The sequence below is a fragment of the Gymnoscopelus microlampas genome (assembly GCF_963454915.1).
Source record: "Gymnoscopelus microlampas genome assembly, chromosome: 21".
NCBI classification, from domain to species: Eukaryota; Metazoa; Chordata; class Actinopteri; order Myctophiformes; family Myctophidae; genus Gymnoscopelus; species Gymnoscopelus microlampas.
In genome coordinates this window covers 41,406,075-41,428,320 of record NC_139958.1, presented here as the reverse complement: position 1 = coordinate 41,428,320, position 22,246 = coordinate 41,406,075, and the positions used below count along the sequence as shown (strand labels likewise).

General features: G+C 40.6%; 1 protein-coding gene across 1 annotated transcript; it reads left to right on the top strand.

Annotated features, from left to right (window-relative positions):
* Positions 1-3,117: 3,117 nt before the first annotated feature.
* LOC311038363 (myosin heavy chain, fast skeletal muscle-like) lies at positions 3,118-20,697 on the top strand. The gene is made up of 40 exons (XM_084047847.1): positions 3,118-3,162; positions 3,297-3,515; positions 3,595-3,738; positions 4,006-4,162; positions 4,253-4,280; positions 4,384-4,492; positions 4,612-4,704; positions 4,792-4,855; positions 5,004-5,102; positions 5,186-5,289; positions 5,840-5,978; positions 7,273-7,391; positions 7,854-8,003; positions 8,097-8,267; positions 8,378-8,681; positions 8,858-8,922; positions 9,309-9,396; positions 9,487-9,604; positions 9,730-9,853; positions 9,947-10,083; positions 11,551-11,806; positions 12,310-12,552; positions 13,004-13,180; positions 13,261-13,406; positions 13,543-13,633; positions 13,726-14,115; positions 14,256-14,382; positions 14,552-14,670; positions 15,150-15,346; positions 15,750-15,933; positions 16,180-16,345; positions 16,496-16,620; positions 16,768-17,076; positions 17,518-17,721; positions 17,812-17,937; positions 18,561-18,731; positions 18,812-18,916; positions 19,018-19,113; positions 20,394-20,522; positions 20,625-20,697. Exons 2-40 carry the CDS (start codon positions 3,309-3,311, stop codon positions 20,643-20,645), a joined length of 5,802 nt encoding a protein of 1,933 aa, XP_083903973.1. The 5' UTR covers positions 3,118-3,162; positions 3,297-3,308; the 3' UTR covers positions 20,646-20,697.
* Positions 20,698-22,246: the final 1,549 nt, after the last annotated feature.

Below are 22,246 nucleotides of genomic sequence, written 5' to 3'. Positions count from 1 at the left end.
TACGGCTCAAGAGTTATAGGCCAAAAAGTGAATCGGCCTGTTTTTTTTATGGATATTGATATGGATAATTGTATGGATACTTTTCAAAATAAAGTTTGGTACCCAAGGCTAGAATCCATCAGTAGGTCCTAAAGAAGCCTCATAAAAAAATTGGCGCTTTTATCCGCTTCGTTTCAATAATGTAAAAAAATGGGGTTAAGCTTCTACACTATTTCCTGATTCAGGCCTCCGACTAGACTGACAAATATCATGTACCTGTATGGCCTCTACCTAGTGGCCTCAACCATGTCTTAAAAGACAGGTAACCTCAACACATTCACCTTAAATACTAGTGAACTCAAACAAAGAAAACATTTTCCAAACTTTACAGAAATCATTCAAATCAATCAAAAAGTATTAATCATGTTTAACAACACACCTCTTTTCAATCATAATATACCTTATACAGCAAAATCCCACACTCCCCTGTCAAATGGTATGTCCCAATTCCCCTACCCCTCCATATAAGGAGCACTGTGATCATGTGGTACTCTTTTCAGATCCTCAGACCAGGAAGAGAGGTCATGGCAAGTATGTGTGTTTGTTTGGTGTGGTGAGGAGCTTTAAACTGTTGAGATAAAATAAAGTGGTTATGTTTTAAACAATTGTCTCTGTGTTGTTTGTATAAATGAAATGAATATGAAATGAGTAGTATGATAAATGCATATGTTAAACAGAAAATAATGAAAATAATGGAACATGTGAGGCTTCACTGGGGCACTGGCACTTGAATCATGACCATAAAACATCCATGCACTGAGTGCAGCGCTATGAGCTTGTAGATCTGCTATTTTTGAAAAAAAACATTGCAAATCTTTGAATATATATTTTTCAAGTTCGCTGCACTGGGATCCGCGCTATGAGCTTGTATAACTGCTATTTTTGAATAGCCAAAGAAATCTAAAATGACATAGATGCGTTCCCGGATTGAATGGGTTAAACCTACTAGATTTGGGTTTAGGCTACTTTGTACTGCTTGATTGGATGGGCAAGCTGTGACCACTTACCTTGGACTGTATCAGCTGTGTGCGCAATTATAATGAATGCATTTATGGTGAAATGTAACGCTGAAATGAAATGCGATGAGTACAGGGAATGGAGATAACGTTAGGCGAGACACTTTTTTTTTATGGTCATGATTCAAGTGCCAGTGCCCAAGTGAAGCCAGTCCCATTAAGCCAGTGCCAGACTATTTGTTGGAGCTGTTAAAAAACTCATAGACCAGTGGTTCTCAAACTGTGGGTTCGGGACCAAGATGACAGTGAAGTGACAATTTAAGGACTTTTAAGACCTTAAATTGTCTTAAAAAACTGTTAAGACCTTTTTAATAGGCCTACGTAAAAAGAAAAAGAGAAAAAGACCATTGCTGCATCAAAAGTATTCAACAAACTAAACTATAAAAACTGGTTAAACATTAGCCATAATTATTGTCAAATAGTAAAAGAACAAACATAGTGAAAATAGCTTGTAGATCTGCTATTTTGATTTTTTTTAAATCTGTGGAACCGAGTGAAACTAAATTGAACTAACTACAATTCCAAGTGCTTGTCAGAGTGGGGTGTCCCCAGTCCAACTATGATTATCACAGCCTGAGAAGTTTAATACTGTCATAGATATCTGAAGTGTGACCCTGACTACAAAAAAAATCAATACTAAAGCAGTCAAATTTATTGACGTTTCCGCCTGAAACGGAGTGGAAGTATGAAGTAGCATACAATGGACTTACTCAAGTAAAATGACGACTTCCTCAAAATTATACTCAAGTACAGTATTTGAGTGAATTTACTTTACTTTCCTCACTGATTTATTACCATGTTCAAAATAATTTACCTGACAAGACACGCTGTAATGACTCTACCAAATGAATAAACCCAGAGGCATCCCACCACCCTGCCAATTAAAGAGTATTTTTATACCATAGCCACTGCCATGGACATAAACCACATTGCCAAGATGCAACACCAAGTATCATGTGGATGTTGCAAGTATAATTTTACAATTTTATTAATAGATTTGAAATGTTTAGTTTTAGTGGCTAAATGGATAGTATTGCAATGTTAACCGGAATGTAATGACCTTTTAAAGGCAAGTCCTACTTTTACTTTCTGCACAGCATGCACTAAACACCTCATATAAAGCAGGCTGAGATGGACCCATTGCAGGATTTCAGAGTTCCATTTGTAGGTGAGTGAGACTTCATCCGTCCTTCATGGTCCTATTGATTTATCAGACATGTTAGCTATTCATATACTTAGTCATATAAATGTTATGGACATGTTGGCTATTCATAGTCTTATAAATGTATTAGAGACATGTTAGATATTCATTTTTATCATGACTCCGTACATAGTGCCACATAGCTACACACCGCTGTTGATCCGAGGTTACACACACATACGAATGAGTGGACAGAAGATTTATGTTATAGTGTACAGATTTAAATGATTGTGTATTGATTGTGATATGGTTTAGGCCTTATTGGAATTCGCTTTTGTTCATTCATTTCTATTTAGATATTTCAATAGTTATGATTATTTTAAAAATAATTCACATTGTATCTATTTTTACCAGATACTTTATCACTCTTAATCAAGAAATTATTTGGAAGAGTACTTTTACTACTAGAGTTATTATTTTAAAGTAACAATATTTTTACTGGAGTACAGTTTGGCTAGTCAACCCAACTCTGAATGTAACCTTAATTCATACAATGGAATTAAAGTGTAAAAGAAAAAACATCTAGCATTGCTTCAGTACAGATAAAAGAAACTTGGCTGTAATGAAAAAAAGAATACTTGGTGAAATTAAGAATAAGCTAAAAACAAACAAGCCAAAACAATAAACATAATTGGCAAGTATCATTTCATTTCATTTCATTACATGTAAATAATATTGGATCACTCTTTTCGGATGTGGAACTAATGAGAAATACAAAAAGAAATTCTTTCTTACGAAGTGGTGTGTGGATTAGGATTAGGATTCATGTCATCTAATTTAATTCAGGATTATAAATAGTAGTGTATTAAATCATTCAACACATGTTAATGTCCTCAAAATGATAAGTTTTTTCCCCACACTTAGGGGTTGCACACAAGGTTACACTGCTACTGGTAGAGGGGAAAAGTGAGTGTTCATAATTTTTCTATTAAACCTACAATAAGCTATGATCATAGAAATAGTCCTTCATAGTCCTACAGTTATCTGCTCAGATCTCAAGTCAGCAAAGGCATCAACGCCGTCTATTTGTCCGTCTACAGAAAGCCGCCACCATGAGTACGGACGCAGAGATGGAGCAGTATGGCAAGGCCGCCATATACCTCCGTAAGCCAGAGAAGGAGAGAATGGAGTCTCAAAGTGCGCCATTTGATGCCAAAACTGCATCATATGTGGCCGATGTTAAGGAGCTGTACCTCAAGTGTAAAATCATAAAGAAGGACGGTGACAAAATCACCGTGGAAACGCTCTTGGATAAGATGGTAGGTAGAGGTGTATTTAAAATCAAATAGTGGCATAGTAAAAATCACAATACATTCTGAAGTTGTGCTTTTTTTTTAGGAGAGAACTGTGAAGGAGGCTGATGTCACCCCTATGAACCCTCCCAAGTACGACAAAATTGAGGACATGGCCATGATGACCCACCTCACTGAAGCCACCGTCCTGTATAACCTCAAAGAGCGTTATGCAGCATGGATGATCTATGTAAGGTTTCCTACATGCTGAGAACAGTACAGCATTGCACCTGTCGATAGCAGAGAAACACAGACTACAAGTTATATTTCACATCAAGGGAAAACCATAGAATAGCAAATTCAAACAAACTCACGGTTCTGAAGTTAACTTGCTCATTAGTTGATGCCACTTGTAACTCGCGACTGTAATTCCAGCTCTAGTGATCTATTGTCCCAAATATGTGGCATGCTCAGTGCTAACGTATGATGTTAATGTTCTCTCTCTTCTCCCCTTCAGACCTACTCTGGCTTGTTTTGTGCAACTGTGAACCCCTACAAGTGGCTCCCAGTGTACGACCAGGAGGTTGTAAATGCCTACAGAGGCAAGAAGCGTATTGAGGCTCCACCCCACATCTTCTCTGTCTCTGACAACGCCTATCAGTTCATGCTGATGGGTAGGTACTAGTCAGGATAATGTCAAAAATACATAACTATAATGGTTTTGTGCTGCATCCATGACTAAAAGTTTTCTTTACATTTTACAGATAAAGAGAACCAGTCTGTCCTGATCACGTAAGTTTCCAATCTACTTTATTAAAAATGTTCCAATTAAAAGTGGAACATTGTACCCAAATTCACCAACTGCATTTCTCTGAATGTATGCATTTATAACCAGTGGAGAATCCGGTGCTGGAAAGACTGTGAACACCAAGCGTGTCATCCAGTACTTTGCAACAGCTAGTTCTGGTGGAGAAAAATCAGCGGCCGATAGCGGTAAAATCAAGGTATACCTGTATATGTACACGTTTTTAACTTCACTTAAAGCATTTATGTGCAATATAGCAATTCAATTCGAAAGAATTCTGACAACATTTTTAATTGGCCGATGTCTAAAACATTCTAGGGGTCACTGGAGGATCAGATTATTGCAGCCAATCCCTTGCTGGAGGCCTATGGTAATGCCAAGACTGTGAGGAATGACAACTCATCTCGCTTTGTAAGTGCAAATAATGACATTTTATGAGAATACCTGCAATAATTCCACAATGTAGAGGGATGCAACAAATTGTGCCATATCAAACAGGGTAAATTCATCAGAATCCATTTCAACACAACGGGCAAACTGTCCAGTGCTGATATTGAGACATGTAAGTATGAAGTTCACATATTATAAATTATATATGCGTTAATTTGAGGAAATGAGTTATGAACAACCCATAGATTATTATTATTATTATTATGAATATTATTATGAATATTATTATTATTTTTATGAGTTATGTACAACCCATACAGATCTGCTGGAGAAGTCCAGAGTGACTTACCAGCTTCCTGCAGAGAGAGGTTACCACATCTTTTTCCAGATGATGACCGACCACAAACCTGAGATTATTCGTAAGTGGAATTACTGATGATGCACTGAGAACATAAATGAATGAATAAAAACACAATGTCACCCTTTTTTAATCCCTTTTCAGAAATGTGCTTGATCACCAACAACCCCTACGACTTCCCGTTGATCAGCATGGGTCAGATCACTGTGGCCAGCATTAATGACAAAGAGGAGCTGGACGCTACTGATGTCAGTGAACATTATTTTAATACTTTCTAATACTCACTGTGCTGCTGCAGTCAGTTACTCTGCAAAATTACTTTTCTAAAGCAGTGCTTCTCAAAGTTTTCAGGCTGTGCCCCCCCAAAACAATCATATTTGAACTGGGGACCCCCCCACACCCTGACAAGCACTTGGAATTGTAGCAGTTGAGGCATTACATTTAGTTTGTCTCGGTTCCACAGATACATATTGTGAAAATAGCCGATCTACATGTTTTCAAATTGTGTGCCTCTTTCTTAGGTAATGTTTGAAAATTTGGCCAATGTTTGACAATTTGTATAGTATAGTTTGTTGATTACTTTTGAATCAGTAATGGTCTTATTTGTTTAATTTATTTTATAGGTATTAAAAGGTCTTGAAAGTCCTTAAATTGTCACATTAGAAATGTGCAGATACCCTAAATACACGTATCCTTAAACTGTGTACAACTCAACAGTAAACTAACCAACATAAGTATGTTTGTTAATCTAATGGTTAATCTCAATCTGTTGAATACATCTCTGCTTATTGACATCAGGATGCTATTGACATCCTGGGCTTCGACGCTGAGCAGAAACAGTACATCTACAAGTTCACCGGTGCAGTGATGCATCATGGGGTCTTGAAGTTCAAACAGAAGCAGCGTGAGGAGCAGGCTGAGCCTGATGGCACAGAGGGTGAGCTGCTTCTTTAGTTATATATAAATATATCTAAATATATATATATGTTTTAATTATTATTATTATTTATCATGATAGCATGGAGGGTGAGCTGCAACTTCAATGAAAATAATGCATACTTTGTCACAAGTATTGTATTTACTTAAATTCTAAATGAACTAAGCTAAATGTATTTTCAATAGATTTCCATTATTGTCTCCGCCAGGCCGAAAGGCATGGCGAGAGAGTATGTTTTGCACCCTGTCTGTCCATGTGTCCGTCCGCGTGTCCTTCTGTCTGTGAACAGCTAATCTCCGATACCGTTGGCCCGGTCGCTGCAAAACTGTGCACACACTCCCTAGATGCGAATTCTTCAGATTGGCCTGTTATAGAGGCTGATTTTTGCAAAGCATTTTTTTTATAATACTCCTACAGACTTTCTCCAAACATCACGCAAATCGGTACACAGTATCTCTATAGTCATGTGATCAACACAGATCTCTTTCCATATTCCATCCTGATTGGCAAAGATTGTCCTCCAAAGTTTGCAGGATTGGTTCGTTTTGAACAAATTGCCTCAAATCATGAACGCAGCATGCGATTTCCGTGAACTTTTGCATGCACATTCCCACTAGGCCTAGGAAGAAATGCCACTTGAAAAATTCCAAATCAGCCTCATGCTGGCGCTATAACAGTCCGATTCACGCTTTTACCTATATATGCACCGATCTGCGTGAAACTTTGCACGCACACTCCCTAGAGGCCAAGGAAAAACCTTTACCCTGCATTTTCCACACATGCCTTTTACAGCGCCACCAGGAGGCTGACTTTTGTAAAATATCTTTTTTGCAATTACTCCATCAGATTTTGTCCAAAAATCTCGCAAATCAGTACAAAGTATCTCTATAGTCATGTGATCAAGGCGGATGTGTCGGATATTTCATATTCCATCCTTTTTAGCTAACATTGGCTTCCAAAGTTTGCAGGATAGGTCTGTTTTGAACAAAATGCCTCAAATCATGAACGCAGTGTCTGATTGCCGTGAAAGGCCTAAGAAGAAATGGCACCCTTTTCACATTGGCTTTTTATAGCGCCACCAGGAGGCCACAATAACCTACCTGACCTGGTGGAGACCTTGTTCTAGTTCATTTTTTTGCTTCTATACAGTTTATTTGGTTTACCTATGATCCTACTGTACATTACTCTATGCATTTGACGTATCACCTCGTGTTTGCCTTTCTTACTGTAAGTCACTCTCTGGATTAAGAGCGTCTGCTAAATGCCTAAATTACAAATTGTATGAACATTTCAGAGGCTGACAAGATTTGCTACTTGTTGGGTCTGAACTCAGCAGAGATGCTTAAGGCATACTGCTACCCCAGAGTGAAAGTCGGTAACGAGTATGTCACTAAGGGACAGACTGTGCCACAGGTGAGTAAGTTACATTGTTTCCATGTCCTGATTTCATACACACCTTATATTCTCAACACAACATACCATTACAACTCTAATATATATTTGTAGTTGTGTCCAGACTGACTTAAATCAACTTCTGTAAATACAATTATCCTCCAACATTATTCAAATTCATTACTCTTTATTTAGTATATGACGAGCATACAAAAAATATCACTCTGCAAAAACATGTGCAGTATTATTTTAACAGTATTGTTATACCTGTAAAAAAAAAAGAAACACACACACACACACACACACACTCTAGCGTAATCACTGAAAACACCATGCCACAATGGCAATCAAGCGTTGGATTTGAGATGACGTAATATTACGTCCATGGCAGTCAATGTGTTAAGAGCGTCTGCTAAATGCCGAAATTCGAAATAGTACATTGCGTAATTCACACCCCTACTAATAATGTTCCTATTTTCTTAGGTAATGAACTCAGTCGGTGCCTTGGCCAAGTCCATTTATGAGAAGCTGTTCTTGTGGATGGTCATTAGGATCAATGAGATGCTGGACACCAAGCAGCAGAGAAACTACTACATTGGTGTGCTGGACATCGCTGGTTTTGAAATCTTTGATGTAAGCATGGACTTTTTTAAAGTGGGAGACTAACTATTTTTGTCAGAATTACACAACTACAAGAGATTGGGCTAATGATATTTCCACTCACAGTTCAACACCCTGGAGCAGCTGTGCATCAACTTCACCAATGAGAAACTGCAACAGTTTTTCAACCACACCATGTTTGTTCTGGAACAAGAGGAATACAAGAAAGAGGGAATCCCCTGGGATCTCATTGACTTCGGCATGGACTTGGCTGTCTGCATTGAGCTCATTGAGAAGGTATACAAATGTTTTGTGCTTTAATGGACATGGCATGTTCATTTTGTTTTTGTCATTGGCACTAATTTTGTGTTTTTGGTGATGTGTCTCTTTTGTCTCCTTTACAAAAGCCCTTGGGCATCTTCTCCATCCTTGAAGAGGAGTGCATGTTCCCAAAGGCTTCAGACAAAACTTTCAACGACAAGTTGCATGGCACGCATCTTGGGAAGAACAAGGCCTTTGAGAAGCCCAAGCCTGGCAAAGGCAAGGGTGAGTCCCACTTCTCCCTGGTCCACTACGCTGGAACTGTGGACTACAGCATCACAGGCTGGCTGGAGAAGAACAAAGACCCGTTGAACGACTCTGTAGTGCAGCTGTACCAGAAGTCTACAGTTAAACTGCTGGGTGTGTTGTATCCCGTACCTGAGCCTGAAGGTATGTCTATTAATATAATATGATGTGTTCTATTTTCCTTAGATTTTTTTCTTTTCTTCTGCTCTGTTTGCCTGCTTTTTATTTTGTTCTTGTTCAGCACTTCGGTTCGACCTTGGTCGTTGAAAATGTGCTATATAAATCAACTATGAATTGATAATTCTAATGAATATAAACAGATACGACAAAGAAGGGAGGAAAGAAGAAGGGTGGTTCCATGCAGACTGTGTCTAGTGCTTTCAGGGTAAGAATATATATTAATTATTATCAACATTATATTCCTGTAAGAATGAAGCATTATTATTATCAACTTTATATCCATGTAAGAAATAGGCACGTCTTTTCATGTTGGAAATAAACAATTTCTGTATCACAAGTTGTGAGCTTGTACATCAGCTATCTTTGAATGGCTGAAGTTTAAAATAGGACTTCAGTGGTCAATGTATGTGTTAGAACAATCTAAATCTATAAAACAACTAGTACCTAAAGGTTTCAAATAATTGTAGTGGAGGAAAAAGTACAGCATTGTATCACTTTTTACTAATAATAAGCCTACTTGGCTCTTTTATGTCTCAATAGGAGGACTTTTTACTAATAATAATCCTGCTTGGCCCTTTTATGTCTCAATAGGCAAACTTGGGGTTGCTGATGACCAACTTGAGGAGCACTCACCCTCACTTTGTGCGTTGCCTCATTCCCAACGAGTCCAAGACTCCAGGTAAACACACAACAAATTTAAACAAGGACCAGTGTGGCCAGTGCGTAACTATTCTGTCCTAATAATAATAATGGAGCAACATCTTTACAGGCTTGATGGAGAACTTCCTGGTCATCCATCAGCTGAGGTGTAACGGTGTGCTGGAGGGCATCAGGATTTGTAGAAAGGGCTTCCCCAGCAGAATTCCCTATGCTGACTTCAAGCAGAGGTATTCATTCCTTTTTCCAGCAGCTTTTAGTTCCAAACCTATTAACGCAAAATGACACACTTTTACAAAACATGTAAAAACTACTGAACGTCAGTGCAATATGACCATGAACTTTTACAAAACAGGTACAAAGTACTGAATGCCAGCGCATGTCCCGATGGCGCGTTCATGGACAACAAGAAAGCTTCAGAGAAGCTGCTTGGGTCCATTGCCGTACCTCATGATGAGTACAAGTTTGGACACACCAAGGTAAACACACTGCAAATCTTGTTTAACGTTATCGACAGAGGACTAAAAGTTGATTTTACAGTTGTTTAGTTACATTGTAACATTGTATTATAGGTGTTCTTCAAAGCTGGTCTGCTGGGTGTCCTTGAGGAGATGCGAGATGAAAAGCTGTTTTCTCTGGTCACCATGACTCAGGCTCTCGCACGAGCTTACGTCATGAGACGGGAGTTTGTCAAGATGATGGCTAGGAGGTACTTTGAAAACATGATTTATTCAATATTTAGTATCATTTTTTGTAATTATAATAATGTATTATGATAAAGTATAAACTACACTTTTTCCATTACTGTTCAATTACATTTTGTATAGTGTCAAATCACTATAATAAAAGCTTTTGGTGACGGTGGCAAGGAAAAACTCCCTTAAACGGCGGAAGAAACCTGGAGCAGAACCAGGCTCTAGGGTGGACGGCCACCTGGCCTTTACCTTGTCGGGGAAGTAGAGGACAACGACAATAATACCACAGCAATAATAACGACACCAATAGTAACAACTATAATGACACAATAAAGCAGCCGTATAATAACAGCCTGCAGTCGTATGTCATGGAAATCCTCCATCTGCAGCTCGGCAGGGTTCCATAATCAGTGGTGGAAAGTAACTAAGTACATGTACTCAAGTACTGTACTTAAAGGTAGGGTAAGTGATATTTTTTGGTTAAAACAAAAAGTATTTTGTTAAAAGGTTAAAATACTATATTCTGATAGTAATCATTGCTATAGAGTGTTTGTTCAGTAAGAGATGTCTCCCTGTCTCTCCAGCTCTTTAATAAACAGAAAATACATTTTTCGGTAGGTGTCAAAATCTCAGCCAATCAGGAGAAAGTACCAATTTTTAAGCTTAATTTGTATAGTGTTCCAGTTCCAATTTTGTCAGCTCATTTCTTAGCGTCATCACTTCCAATTTCACTTGTTTAATCTGTATCCTGATTGAGTTCTCTGTCCTGGTTGGATACAATTGGAAATGAAACTGAAACTGAAACGAAAATGCATTTTCTGTTTAATGAAGAGGTGGAGAGACAAGGAGACTCCTAATACTGAACAAACGCTCTATAGCAATGAGTACTATCAGAATATAGAGCTATTTAACACTTATTTTAACCAAAGCAAATCACTTACCCTACCTTTAAGTACAATGTTGAGGCTTTTTTTTTAACTTTACGGTAGTATTTCCAATTATAAATAATTTCACTCCACTACATCCCAGAGACAAAGTTTGTACTTTTTACTCCAATACAATTATTTGAAAACTTTAGCTACTAATTACTTCATAGAATTCAATCATTATAAAAAAAAACTTACATTTACCACTTCAGCCCTATACTTTGGCTAGTTGAAAATAGCCGATCTACAAGCAACGCGTCACTTTGCAACTTGTGAGCTTGTAGATCTGCTATTTTCAAACATTTTCTTTTACACATTTTAACCTGTGAAATGGGATATTTTGCATGCAAAATGCGTATACTTTTGGTACTTAAAGTAAAGTTTGATGCCAGTATTTTTATACTTTTACTCAAGTAAATTTTGAATACTAGACTTCTAGTTCTAACAGAGTATTTCTACATTGCAGTATTGATACTTTTACTTGACCAACAAATGTGAGTATACTTCTTCCATCACTGTCCACAATCATGACACACTTCAACCGTTTTTCCACAGAGAGGCCATTTACTCCATCCAGTTCAACGTGCGCTCATTCTGCAATGTGAAAAACTGGCCATGGATGGCGCTGTACTTCAAGATCAAGCCTCTTCTGCAGAGCGCTGAGACTGAGAAGGAGCTGATGAACATGAAGGAGAACTACGAAAAGATGAAGGTTGACCTGGCCGCGGCCCTGGCCACGAAAAAGACACTGGAAGAGAAGATGGTGGCTCTGGTGCAGGAGAAAAATAACCTTGCACAGTCAGCGGCATCAGTAAGTAGCTACACTTGTACAGGAAATGTTGATACTATTTCATATTGTTTATCATCCTATCTCAAATCTTGTATCTAATGTAGAATGTAGATGTAGACCATGGCAGAGAATGTCTTGTGGTCGAACGGCTGTTGGCATCATTGTATAGCTACATGGCTACCAGCACAAAGGCCTGACCCAATCTGTCGTTCTTCTGTGGGGGCGGTTGAATCTGCATATGCCACTGCTCCTCACCCACGCACTACAATAGTATATCCTTTTGGAGGAGGTTGATAGCCTCCCGCTTCTTCCTCGTCCTCACCTCCGCCAACGCCTCAGTACCGTCCAGGCTCTAGCAATGACAGAGCCTGCCTTTTTCACCAGCTTGTTCAGTCAGTTAATGTCCCTTGTGTTAATGTACCCCCCCGCCCCCCCAGGAAGCAGCTCAAAACAAATGTCATATATCTCACCCAGAGCAAATGCTGCAACAAGTTCCCTCACTTATCTTTTTCATTGACAACCAGGGAGATGAAGCATTGAATGATGCTGAGGAGAGATGTGAGGGTCTTATTAAAAGTAAGATCCAGTTGGAGGCAAAGGTCAAAGAGACGACCGAGAGACTGGAGGACGAGGAGGAGATCAACGCGGAACTGACCGCCAAGAAGAGGAAGCTGGAAGACGAATGCTCTGAGCTCAAGAAGGACATTGATGACCTGGAGCTCACCTTGGCCAAAGTGGAGAAGGAGAAACACGCCACTGAAAACAAGGTTTGTGATCATACACTCTCTGGGGTTTTTATCAAGTTAGTAGTCGTTGCTGTCGGGCAGAAACCTCCTATCTCCATAGTTTAACTTTTTTCGTTAACTAACTGCCTACTTGATCGTACTACAGCGTCACACAAAAGCATCAAAAGTAGCAGATCTACAAGCTTGTCGATCTGCTACTTTTGCTATATTTGGATGTGAATCCTGAAAAGTAACTGTTTTGGACATAATGAGGTTTCCACCCGACAGAGAACAAGTGCAATAATGATCTACTCTTAACACTGCCTATGTTGGGTTCATTTAGGTGAAGAACCTAACCGAGGAGATGGCCTCTCAGGATGAAGGACTTATTAACACTGTCTATGTTGGGTTCATTTAGGTGAAGAACCTGACTGAGGAGATGGACTCTCAGGATGAAGGACTTATTAACACTGTCTATGTTGGGTTCATTTAGGTGAAGAACCTGACTGAGGAGATGGCCTCTCAGGATGAAGGACTTGCTAAGCTGACCAAGGAGAAGAAAGCCCTCCAAGAGGCACATCAGCAGACCCTGGATGACCTGCAGGCAGAGGAAGACAAAGTCAACACTCTGACCAAGGCCAAGACCAAGCTGGAACAGCAAGTCGACGATGTGAGTTCATAGAAGTGAACACACACTGTATGTTTATTGTTGTTAATGAATAATACGAACAATACTATTATTATGTGCAGTTGGAGGGTTCTCTGGAGCAAGAGAAGAAGCTCCGCATGGACCTGGAGAGAGCCAAGAGAAAGCTTGAGGGTGATCTGAAACTGACCCAGGAATCCATCATGGACCTGGAGAATGACAAGCAGCAGTCTGATGAGAAGATAAAGAAGTAACGTGGACCACTATTAATTATAATTATTATAATGTATTAAATGTGTCTAATAATAATAATAATGAATAAACAATATTAAATGCCATGGAGAAAAATCTATACCTGCAGAAATATGATGTACTGTATTCCATAGGAAGGACTTTGAAACCAGCCAACTTCTGAGTAAGATTGAGGATGAACAATCTTTGGGGGCCCAGCTGCAGAAGAAGATCAAAGAACTCCAGGTATTTTTGTTCCCTTTCTGTAAAATCATTAATAATAAGTAGGTGTATCAGGATTTTGATATCATGTTAACCTAAAATCATGAATTTGAAAGGCTCGTATTGAAGAACTGGAGGAAGAGATCGAGGCGGAGCGTGCTGCTCGTGCCAAGGTTGAGAAGCAGAGAGCTGACCTCTCCAGGGAACTTGAAGAGATCAGTGAGAGGCTTGAGGAGGCTGGTGGAGCCACCGCCTCTCAGATCGAGATGAACAAGAAGCGCGAGGCTGAGTTCCAGAAGCTGCGTCGTGACCTTGAAGAGTCCACCCTGCAGCATGAGGCCACCGCCTCTGGCCTCCGTAAGAAACAGGCCGACAGCGTGGCTGAACTGGGTGAACAGATCGACAACCTCCAGAGAGTCAAGCAGAAACTGGAGAAGGAGAAGAGCGAGTACAAGATGGAGATCGACGACCTATCCAGCAACATGGAAGCTGTCGCTAAGGCAAAGGTAATACAAAATATTTGGTTCAATGGACTTACAGGACACTTCTTCCATTTTATGTAACAAACCGACATGACAATTCACAAACAATGATCAAACAGGTAGGTTACTTCAGTGATTGAATATGGCCCAATGTTAATTAACAGGGAAATCTTGAGAAGATGTGCCGCACCCTTGAGGACCAACTTGGTGAAATCAAGGCCAAGAGTGATGAGAATGTTCGCCAGATAAACGATGTTTCAGCTCAGAGAGCAAGACTGTTGACAGAAAATGGTAAATGTTCACCGTAAAGCCTGCTTTGCCTACATTGTTTGTCGTACTAGAGCAAATTCCCTACTTAGAGATAATGCTTTTATCAGCAATTATCCCAGGAATTTAAGGAATTTGAATTCAATAAAGATGTATTTAAAAGTTTGAAACAAATATTCTAATTTCCAACCAGGTGAGTTTGCTCGTCAACTTGAGGAGAAAGAAGCTCTCGTCTCTCAGCTCACCAGAGGCAAGCAGGCCTTCACCCAGCAGATTGAGGAGTTGAAGAGACATGTTGAAGAGGAGGTTAAGGTAAGCAGTTAGAAGAACTGTAGTCTCACTCCAATCTTCCGCCCTAATCTGAAGACTCATCACCTCTTCAGACTCCACCTCAGACCATAGCACTTGCCCTAATACCTTGACGACCTTGCAGGCTTAGGCAAAGGTTAAAATGTAATTTATATTAGATAGTATGTTATATAGACAGATGCCAGGTTCATTTGTTGACCCGGCAACCTATTGTAATAGTTTGTATAGTTTCAATTTAGAGATTATTCATATTTTCTTATAGGCCTACTGATGCTAGGTTCTTGGTTTACCTATGATCCTAGATTACCATTTCTATGCATTTGATGTATTAAATCACTCTGGATTAAGAGTGTCTGCTAAATGCCTTAATTGTAAGGAACAGCTTTTTCTTCTCTTTTTCATTTTTTACAAATAGGCCTAATTTGTATCTTTTTGTAATTGTAACCAGCTGACATTATTTTGGCATTGTTTTCCTTTGACAGGCAAAGAATGCCCTTGCTCATGGTGTGCAGTCTGCTCGCCATGACTGTGACCTTCTGAGGGAGCAGTTTGAAGAGGAACAGGAGGCCAAGGCTGAACTGCAGCGTGGAATGTCCAAGGCCAACGCTGAGGTGTGTCAGTGGAGGAGCAAGTATGAGACTGATGCTGTCCAACGCACTGAGGAGCTGGAGGAAGCTAAGTAAGTGGTCAATGTTTCACACCACAACCTTTTTGTGCCAGGGACCCACAAATTGGTATTTTGCCACGTACCCACCCATCTGTCAATGTTTTGTGCCAGGGAGAAGATTATTTTCAAACACTTTATTTATGAATTTGTCAAAAATAGCAGGAATTCACGCGCTGTGAGCTTGTATATCTGCTATTTTTGAATAGCCAACCTATCAATAGATACAATTATTGTGATGCCGATTAACACATCTTGCTGGGGACCCCCCCCAACCCCCTTGGTTTCCCCCCCAGGGTCCTTGGGGGGGGGAACCAATTTTACACTATCAGGGAACCAATTTTACACTATCAGGCACCACTCACTATACAAAATACTGGCCACAATATAATTTGATTCCATCAAAACCGACCAACAGGAAGAAGCTCGCCCAGCGTCTTCAGGAAGCTGAGGAGCAAATCGAGGCTGTGAATTCCAAGTGCGCCTCTCTGGAGAAAACCAAACAGAGACTCCAGGGTGAAGTGGAAGACCTCATGATTGATGTGGAGAGGGCCAACGGTTTGGCTGCCAACCTTGACAAGAAACAGAGGAACTTTGATAAGGTGCTTTGACATTCACATTCCACATCATTTTACAACTAAATAATCCTCCAGTCCTTAAAGTGGAGGTAAAAGACACATTTCATTACAAACGGTGTGCAGGTCCTTAAAGTGGAGGTTAATAACACATTTCATTACAAACGGTGTGTGCAGGACCTTAAAGTGGGGTATATGACACGTGCCATTACAAATTGTGTGCAGGTCCTTAAAGTGGGGTAAATGACACATTTCATTACAAACGGTGTGCAGGTCTTGGCAGAATGGAAGCAGAAATATGAAGAGGGACAGGCAGAGCTGGAAGGAGCTCAGAAAGAGGCTCGTTCTCTCAGCACTGAGATGTTTAAGATGAAGAATTCCTACGAGGAGGCTCTGGACCACCTGGAGACCATGAAGCGTGAGAACAAGAACCTGCAACGTGAGTTTTTCTCTACACGTTTATTTTTGATAACAGTAAAACAATTCATTACATGTTCAAGATCAATAAGTGGATTAGGCTACACCAACTTAATTCAAATGCAATTGCTGATTGAAAAGTTCCTCATTGACTATTTTCAAACAACTGCAGAGGAGATCTCAGACCTGACTGAACAGATCGGTGAGACTGGAAAGAGCATCCATGAGCTGGAGAAGTCCAAGAAACAGACGGAGACAGAGAAGTCAGAGATACAGACAGCCCTGGAGGAAGCTGAGGTAAAACCTTTAGATTCTAGATGAAGAATGCAATTGTCTATATCTTCGATTTCTTTCAATAAGTTATATATTCAAACAGTGTAGCAGTTTATGATCAATGTTACATTAAAAGGTCCTACAACCTTTTGATCCTGTATTACATTTTAGGGTACTCTGGAGCACGAGGAGTCCAAGATTCTTCGTGTCCAGCTGGAGCTCAACCAGATCAAGGGTGAGGTGGACAGGAAGCTGGCAGAGAAGGATGAAGAGATGGAGGGGATCAAGAGGAACAGCCAGAGGGTGGTTGACTCCATGCAGAACAATCTGGACTCTGAGGTCAGGAGCAGGAACGATGCCCTGAGGATCAAGAAGAAGATGGAGGGAGACCTGAACGAGATGGAGGTTCAGCTGAGTCACTCCAACCGCCAGGCTGCTGAAGCCCAGAAGCAGCTGAGGAATGTCCAGGGAACGCTTAAGGTGCAAAAAACATAGTAGTTAGACACATATCCAAACAGTGGAGCTGCTCTGAACAATGAGTGGTCACATTCTGATGTTTCCCTTAACATTGACCACCTCAGAATCAGAATCAGGTTAATTGTCATATCACAGGTTTACAAAGTAAAAAAGTGGGTGAAATCAATTTTTGTGCATCGTTATTTCCATAGAAAGAAGAGGGAGAGGAAAAAGAGGGGGGGGGGGGGGGGGGGATTTGGAAGTCAGACCAAACAAACAAAAAAAAACAAGTTGTCTACATATTTACACTAGTACCTGAGATAAGATATGAAAAGGTGCTTGAGCATAGCAGCAATGTATACTGCGCATGATATACTTCTACTATCCGCAAGCAGTTCCATGAGGAAGAGCAAAGAAAAAGAGGACTCAAATGTGATGTCACACCTCAAATGTGATTTATTTTAGGATGCTACACTGCACCTTGATGATGCTCTCAGAGCCCAAGAGGATCTGAAGGAGCAGGCTGCCATGGTGGAGCGTAGGAACGGCCTCATGGTCGCGGAGATTGAGGAGCTGAGAGTGGCTCTGGAACAGACAGAGAGAGGCCGCAAAGTGGCTGAACAAGAACTGGTGGATGCTAGTGAACGTGCTGGCCTGTTGCACTCTCAGGTAAGTCAAAGGAAAACTCTCAACATCAAATATTTAACATGCAGTACAAGTCATGCATACTTACATTGCTAAACTGAATCTTTATTTTAGAACACAAGCCTTTTGGGCTCCAAGAAGAAACTTGAGAGTGACCTGATCCAGGTCCAAGGTGAAGTGGATGACAGTGTTTCAGAAGCAAGGAATGCTGAGGAGAAGGCCAAGAAAGCCATCACTGATGTAAGTTAGGATGTCCGCCTCTTGTCCAATATACCTGGACAATTAGATATCCTTATTGCTTGCTTAATATAAACATATATACAAACCAATATACCAGGACAATTAGATATCCTTATGGCATGCTTAATATAAAAATATAATACACTACAGCTCGCTCATGACATGCGCATGTTGAAAACCTTTGCTCTAGTATAGGCTGCAACAGAGGATGTATTTTAGAAGGCTCACACTAAATCCTACATTTGCATGTCTTATTCAAACAGCCTTGAAGATCATTGGGAAAAAAATATCACTCATTTCAGTATTTATGTCAAAAATATTAATAGCAACAACAATTAGTGGTAAGATATTGTGATTGTATTGCCTACTACCTGGTTTGATTCCTTCTGGTCTAATGACACTATTATCTATTCATTATTTATCATTTTAATGAGTTATTGTCTCACAGTCAACATTTGAATTTAAGCACACTTAAAGTGTGGTTAAGTATAATCTATTTACCATGTTTGTACATTGTGATTTTCTTGGCAAGTGTGTGTGGCAGCGGCATGGATACCAAGATGTCTTTTCCTTGCAGGAAACGTACGTATATATTTGATCTTAATTTTTCCATTACTTTCCAGGCTGCTATGATGGCCGAGGAGCTGAAGAAGGAACAGGACACTAGTTCTCACCTGGAGAGGATGAAGAAGAACCTGGAGGTCACAGTCAAGGACCTGCAGCACCGTCTGGATGAGGCGGAGAACCTGGCTATGAAGGGAGGCAAGAAGCAGCTCCAGAAACTGGAGTCTAGGGTAAGATGTAGTTCACTTCACGGGTTATAGTCAATGAAATGAGAATAAATCATTTGATAATGTATAATTCAATTGTGAAGGTGCGTGACCTGGAGGGAGAGGTCGACACTGCACAGAGAGGTGGAGCAGATGCTATTAAAGGTGTCCGCAAGTACGAGAGGAGAGTGAAGGAGCTGACATACCAGGTACTGTATATCATGTTCACTTTAATGACCATCATGCCATTGACAAAATGAATAGATTGCATGAACATACAACTAATGTTATAAATTCACTCTCACTTCAGACTGAGGAGGACAAGAAGAATCTTGGCAGGCTTCAGGATCTGGTAGACAAGCTGCAGATGAAGGTGAAGGGCTACAAGAGGCAGGCTGAGGAAGCGGTAAGACAAATATACGTAGTGATGCATTTTTTGTTGTGGTTGCCATGATGGGGCATAGCATAGTGTTGTTGTCATAGTATAACTATGAGGATTAACTCATTGTCTCCGCCAGGAGACTATGTTTTCACTTTCTGCCCCCCCCCCCCCCCCCCCCCCCCCCTCGGCCAAGCTAACATTGGTCAAGCCTCACGTGACACGTGACAATACGTTGAAAGAGTGTGCTCTGATTGGCTAGTGAGACGCATGACGTATAGCGGCCTATAAATAGATGTGTCACTTCGGAGCGCTGCAGTGCGCGTTCCGAAGTGACATCAGTGCCATCAGCCAAGCTAACATTTAGTGGTTACATGTCGCCTTTCCGACAGACGGATAGGACACTTACACAGACAGGACGGATAGGACACTAACACAGACAGGACGGATAGGACACTTACACAGACAGGACGGATAGGACACTTACACAGACAGGACGGATAGGACACTTACACAGACAGGACGGACAGGACACTTACACAGACAGGACGGATAGGACACTTGTACAGACAGGACGGATAGGACACTTGTACAGACAGGACGGATAGGACACTTATACAGACAGTGTGTCATGTTACTATGACACAGTAACATGTTCTATTTTTTGTAAGAATTAGAACATAAGAATTAGAACATTCCCAACATTCCCAACACAAGTCTGCTGGCGGAGACTTGTGCTCCGAGGAGCACATTTTCTAGTTAAGATTTGTTTTGAATCGGCCTCAGGTCTTAATGGGTTAATAGGTTTTGTAAAAAATAATGCCAATATTACCAATAGCAGAGCATTTTTCAGTGCACATCTTGCTTCCCACGAGTGGCACACGGAATAGTTAGCTTGCCATGCTTCTGCAGTATGGCATGTGCACCACGGAACTACAATGCACTGCACACATGTTTGTTGTGGAAGCTCTGACCTGTTACTGTAACATGGGTGCTGAAAGGAAAAGTAATCTGCTCCACAATGCACACATGCTGCAGACACAGGCAGTGTGTTTCAGGTAGTTGCCTAAAAGCTGGATCTTTTTTGGCTCGGGGTGTCGAACAAGAACAAGAACACAGACTTGATTGTGCCGTTCCAATGATAACCTGTCAAGGCTCATTCATTTGGTCCCAAGGCACTCATAAACATGCTGCATGGGCCACTGTATTTTTCACAACCGCACATTCCTGAAATGCTCTTGTTTGGACTATAATTGTAAGATGCTCTTTTCAAATATTGAGGCTGTGAACCATCTCTCATATTGTAGGAGGAAGCAGCCAACACTCACCTGTCCAAGTGCAGAAAGGTTCAGCATGAGCTGGAGGAGGCTGAAGAGCGTGCTGACATCGCTGAAGGCCAGGTCAACAAGATGAGAGCTAAAAGTCGTGACTCCAAGGTAATATACATGTGCAATATGAACTGAACCTTCATTATCTTTAACTAAGCTTTAACTAAAGATTCATGTTGAATATCTAAAATTGTGTTCCTATTGTTACAGGGAAAAGAAGCTGCTGAATAAGTTCTCCAATTCAAGTCACCATACAAAGTCATAAAATATGACACATTGTATTCAATAAAGGTGGCAACAGGATGATGTTGTTTCTTGTAGTCATTACTTTGTCTTTTCAATACTTTTTATTGTGAGGTTTGAATTCTGGGTCCAACTATACCATTGTGTAAACCCATTGCAAAGATAAGTATAGGGTACCTAAACTCACTGACTCGCGCACACGCATGCACGCGCGCGCACACGCATGCACGCGCGCGCGCACACACACACACACACACACACACACACACACACACACACACACACACACACACACACACACACACACACACACACATTGATACTAATACTTTGAGAGTTGTATACCCTGTCACCCCGGTTATATACACGCTGCCAAAAATACTCTGCCTGGAATCGCCTCAAGGCAGACCCATTGTTTCATCAATAGGGTCTCTAATAGAGAAAATCTCCACATATGTCGATTTCCTTTCTCAAATCACATCCCTCACTTCCCTCCCAGCCTATGTAAGAGATTCAATGGACATGATTAACACCCTAAAAGTGGGGAAATTGAACGAGAAGTGATCAGGGCCATACGGCAAAGGTTTTAAAACAGATGTCTATAGACCCCTTAACAGACGACGTCACACTGGTTGCAAGCGTCATACTGCGCAAGCGTCAAACCCATTCTGTCAGGTCTCGCTAGGGCGCGCAGCACTAGCCAACACACAAGAGGGGGTTGGGGTGTACTGAAACCAGCGCACCCCGAAACAACAGGTTGAGAATTGATTGCATGAAACAATCACCTGTGCATCCAGTCTCAATGTTGGTAAACAAATAATTGGTCTATAGACCCCTGAACAGACGACGTCACACTGGTTCCAAACGTCACACTGGTTCCAAACGTCACACTGGCTCCAAATGAAACCCATTCTGTCAGGTCTCGCTAGGACGTGCCTCACTAGCCAACACACAAGAGGGGGTCAGGTTATACCTGAAACCAGCGCACCCCAAAACAACAGGTTGAGAATTGATTGCATGAAACAATCACCTGTGTTAGTAAACAAATAATTGGTCTATTGAAAACCCACATACAGTAATGCCTTGCTGAGAGCCGACAGTTTCCATCCATTACAGCTGAAATGCAGCCTTCCGATTAGGCCAACACAACTGCATGAGGAGGCTTTGTAGTGAAGAAACGGACCTCCTACTGTAGATATGCGCTTCAGACGCAGAGGATATTAACTTAAGATGAATGGTTGAAAAAGGCATGCGACAGGTTCAGTGACTGTATACACAGGAGGAAGTCTGTTACGGATGTAAGTGTAGGGATTGGGGATCTGGTGTCAATTATTTGTATGAAATCTTATTTTATTGGATCTTGTTTATTCGATATACTTGTTCGATTCCATGCACTGTTTTAGCTCTTGCTCAGTTGATTTTCCTATTTGTCTCATCTGTTTAAGAAAGTAGGTGATATATTGCACTTTTACCTTAGCGCTAGGTATGCTCTTAGTTGCTTGTTTGAGAAGAGAATGCACTTAAGACTGCTGGTGATTAGCAGTTTTCTTGCCTACCTTTGTTGAATGCACTGATTTTTTTTTTTTTTT

Excerpts from the sequence above, each read along its gene's own strand:
- LOC311038363 (XM_084047847.1), top strand. The coding sequence starts at position 3,309 with ATGAGTACGGACGCAGAGATGGAGCAGTATGGCAAGGCCGCCATATAC. Across the intron at positions 17,722-17,811 it reads CTGGCCTGTTGCACTCTCAG|AACACAAGCCTTTTGGGCTC; the intron begins GTAAGTCAAAGG and ends TCTTTATTTTAG. Across the intron at positions 17,938-18,560 it reads CCAAGAAAGCCATCACTGAT|GCTGCTATGATGGCCGAGGA; the intron begins GTAAGTTAGGAT and ends ATTACTTTCCAG.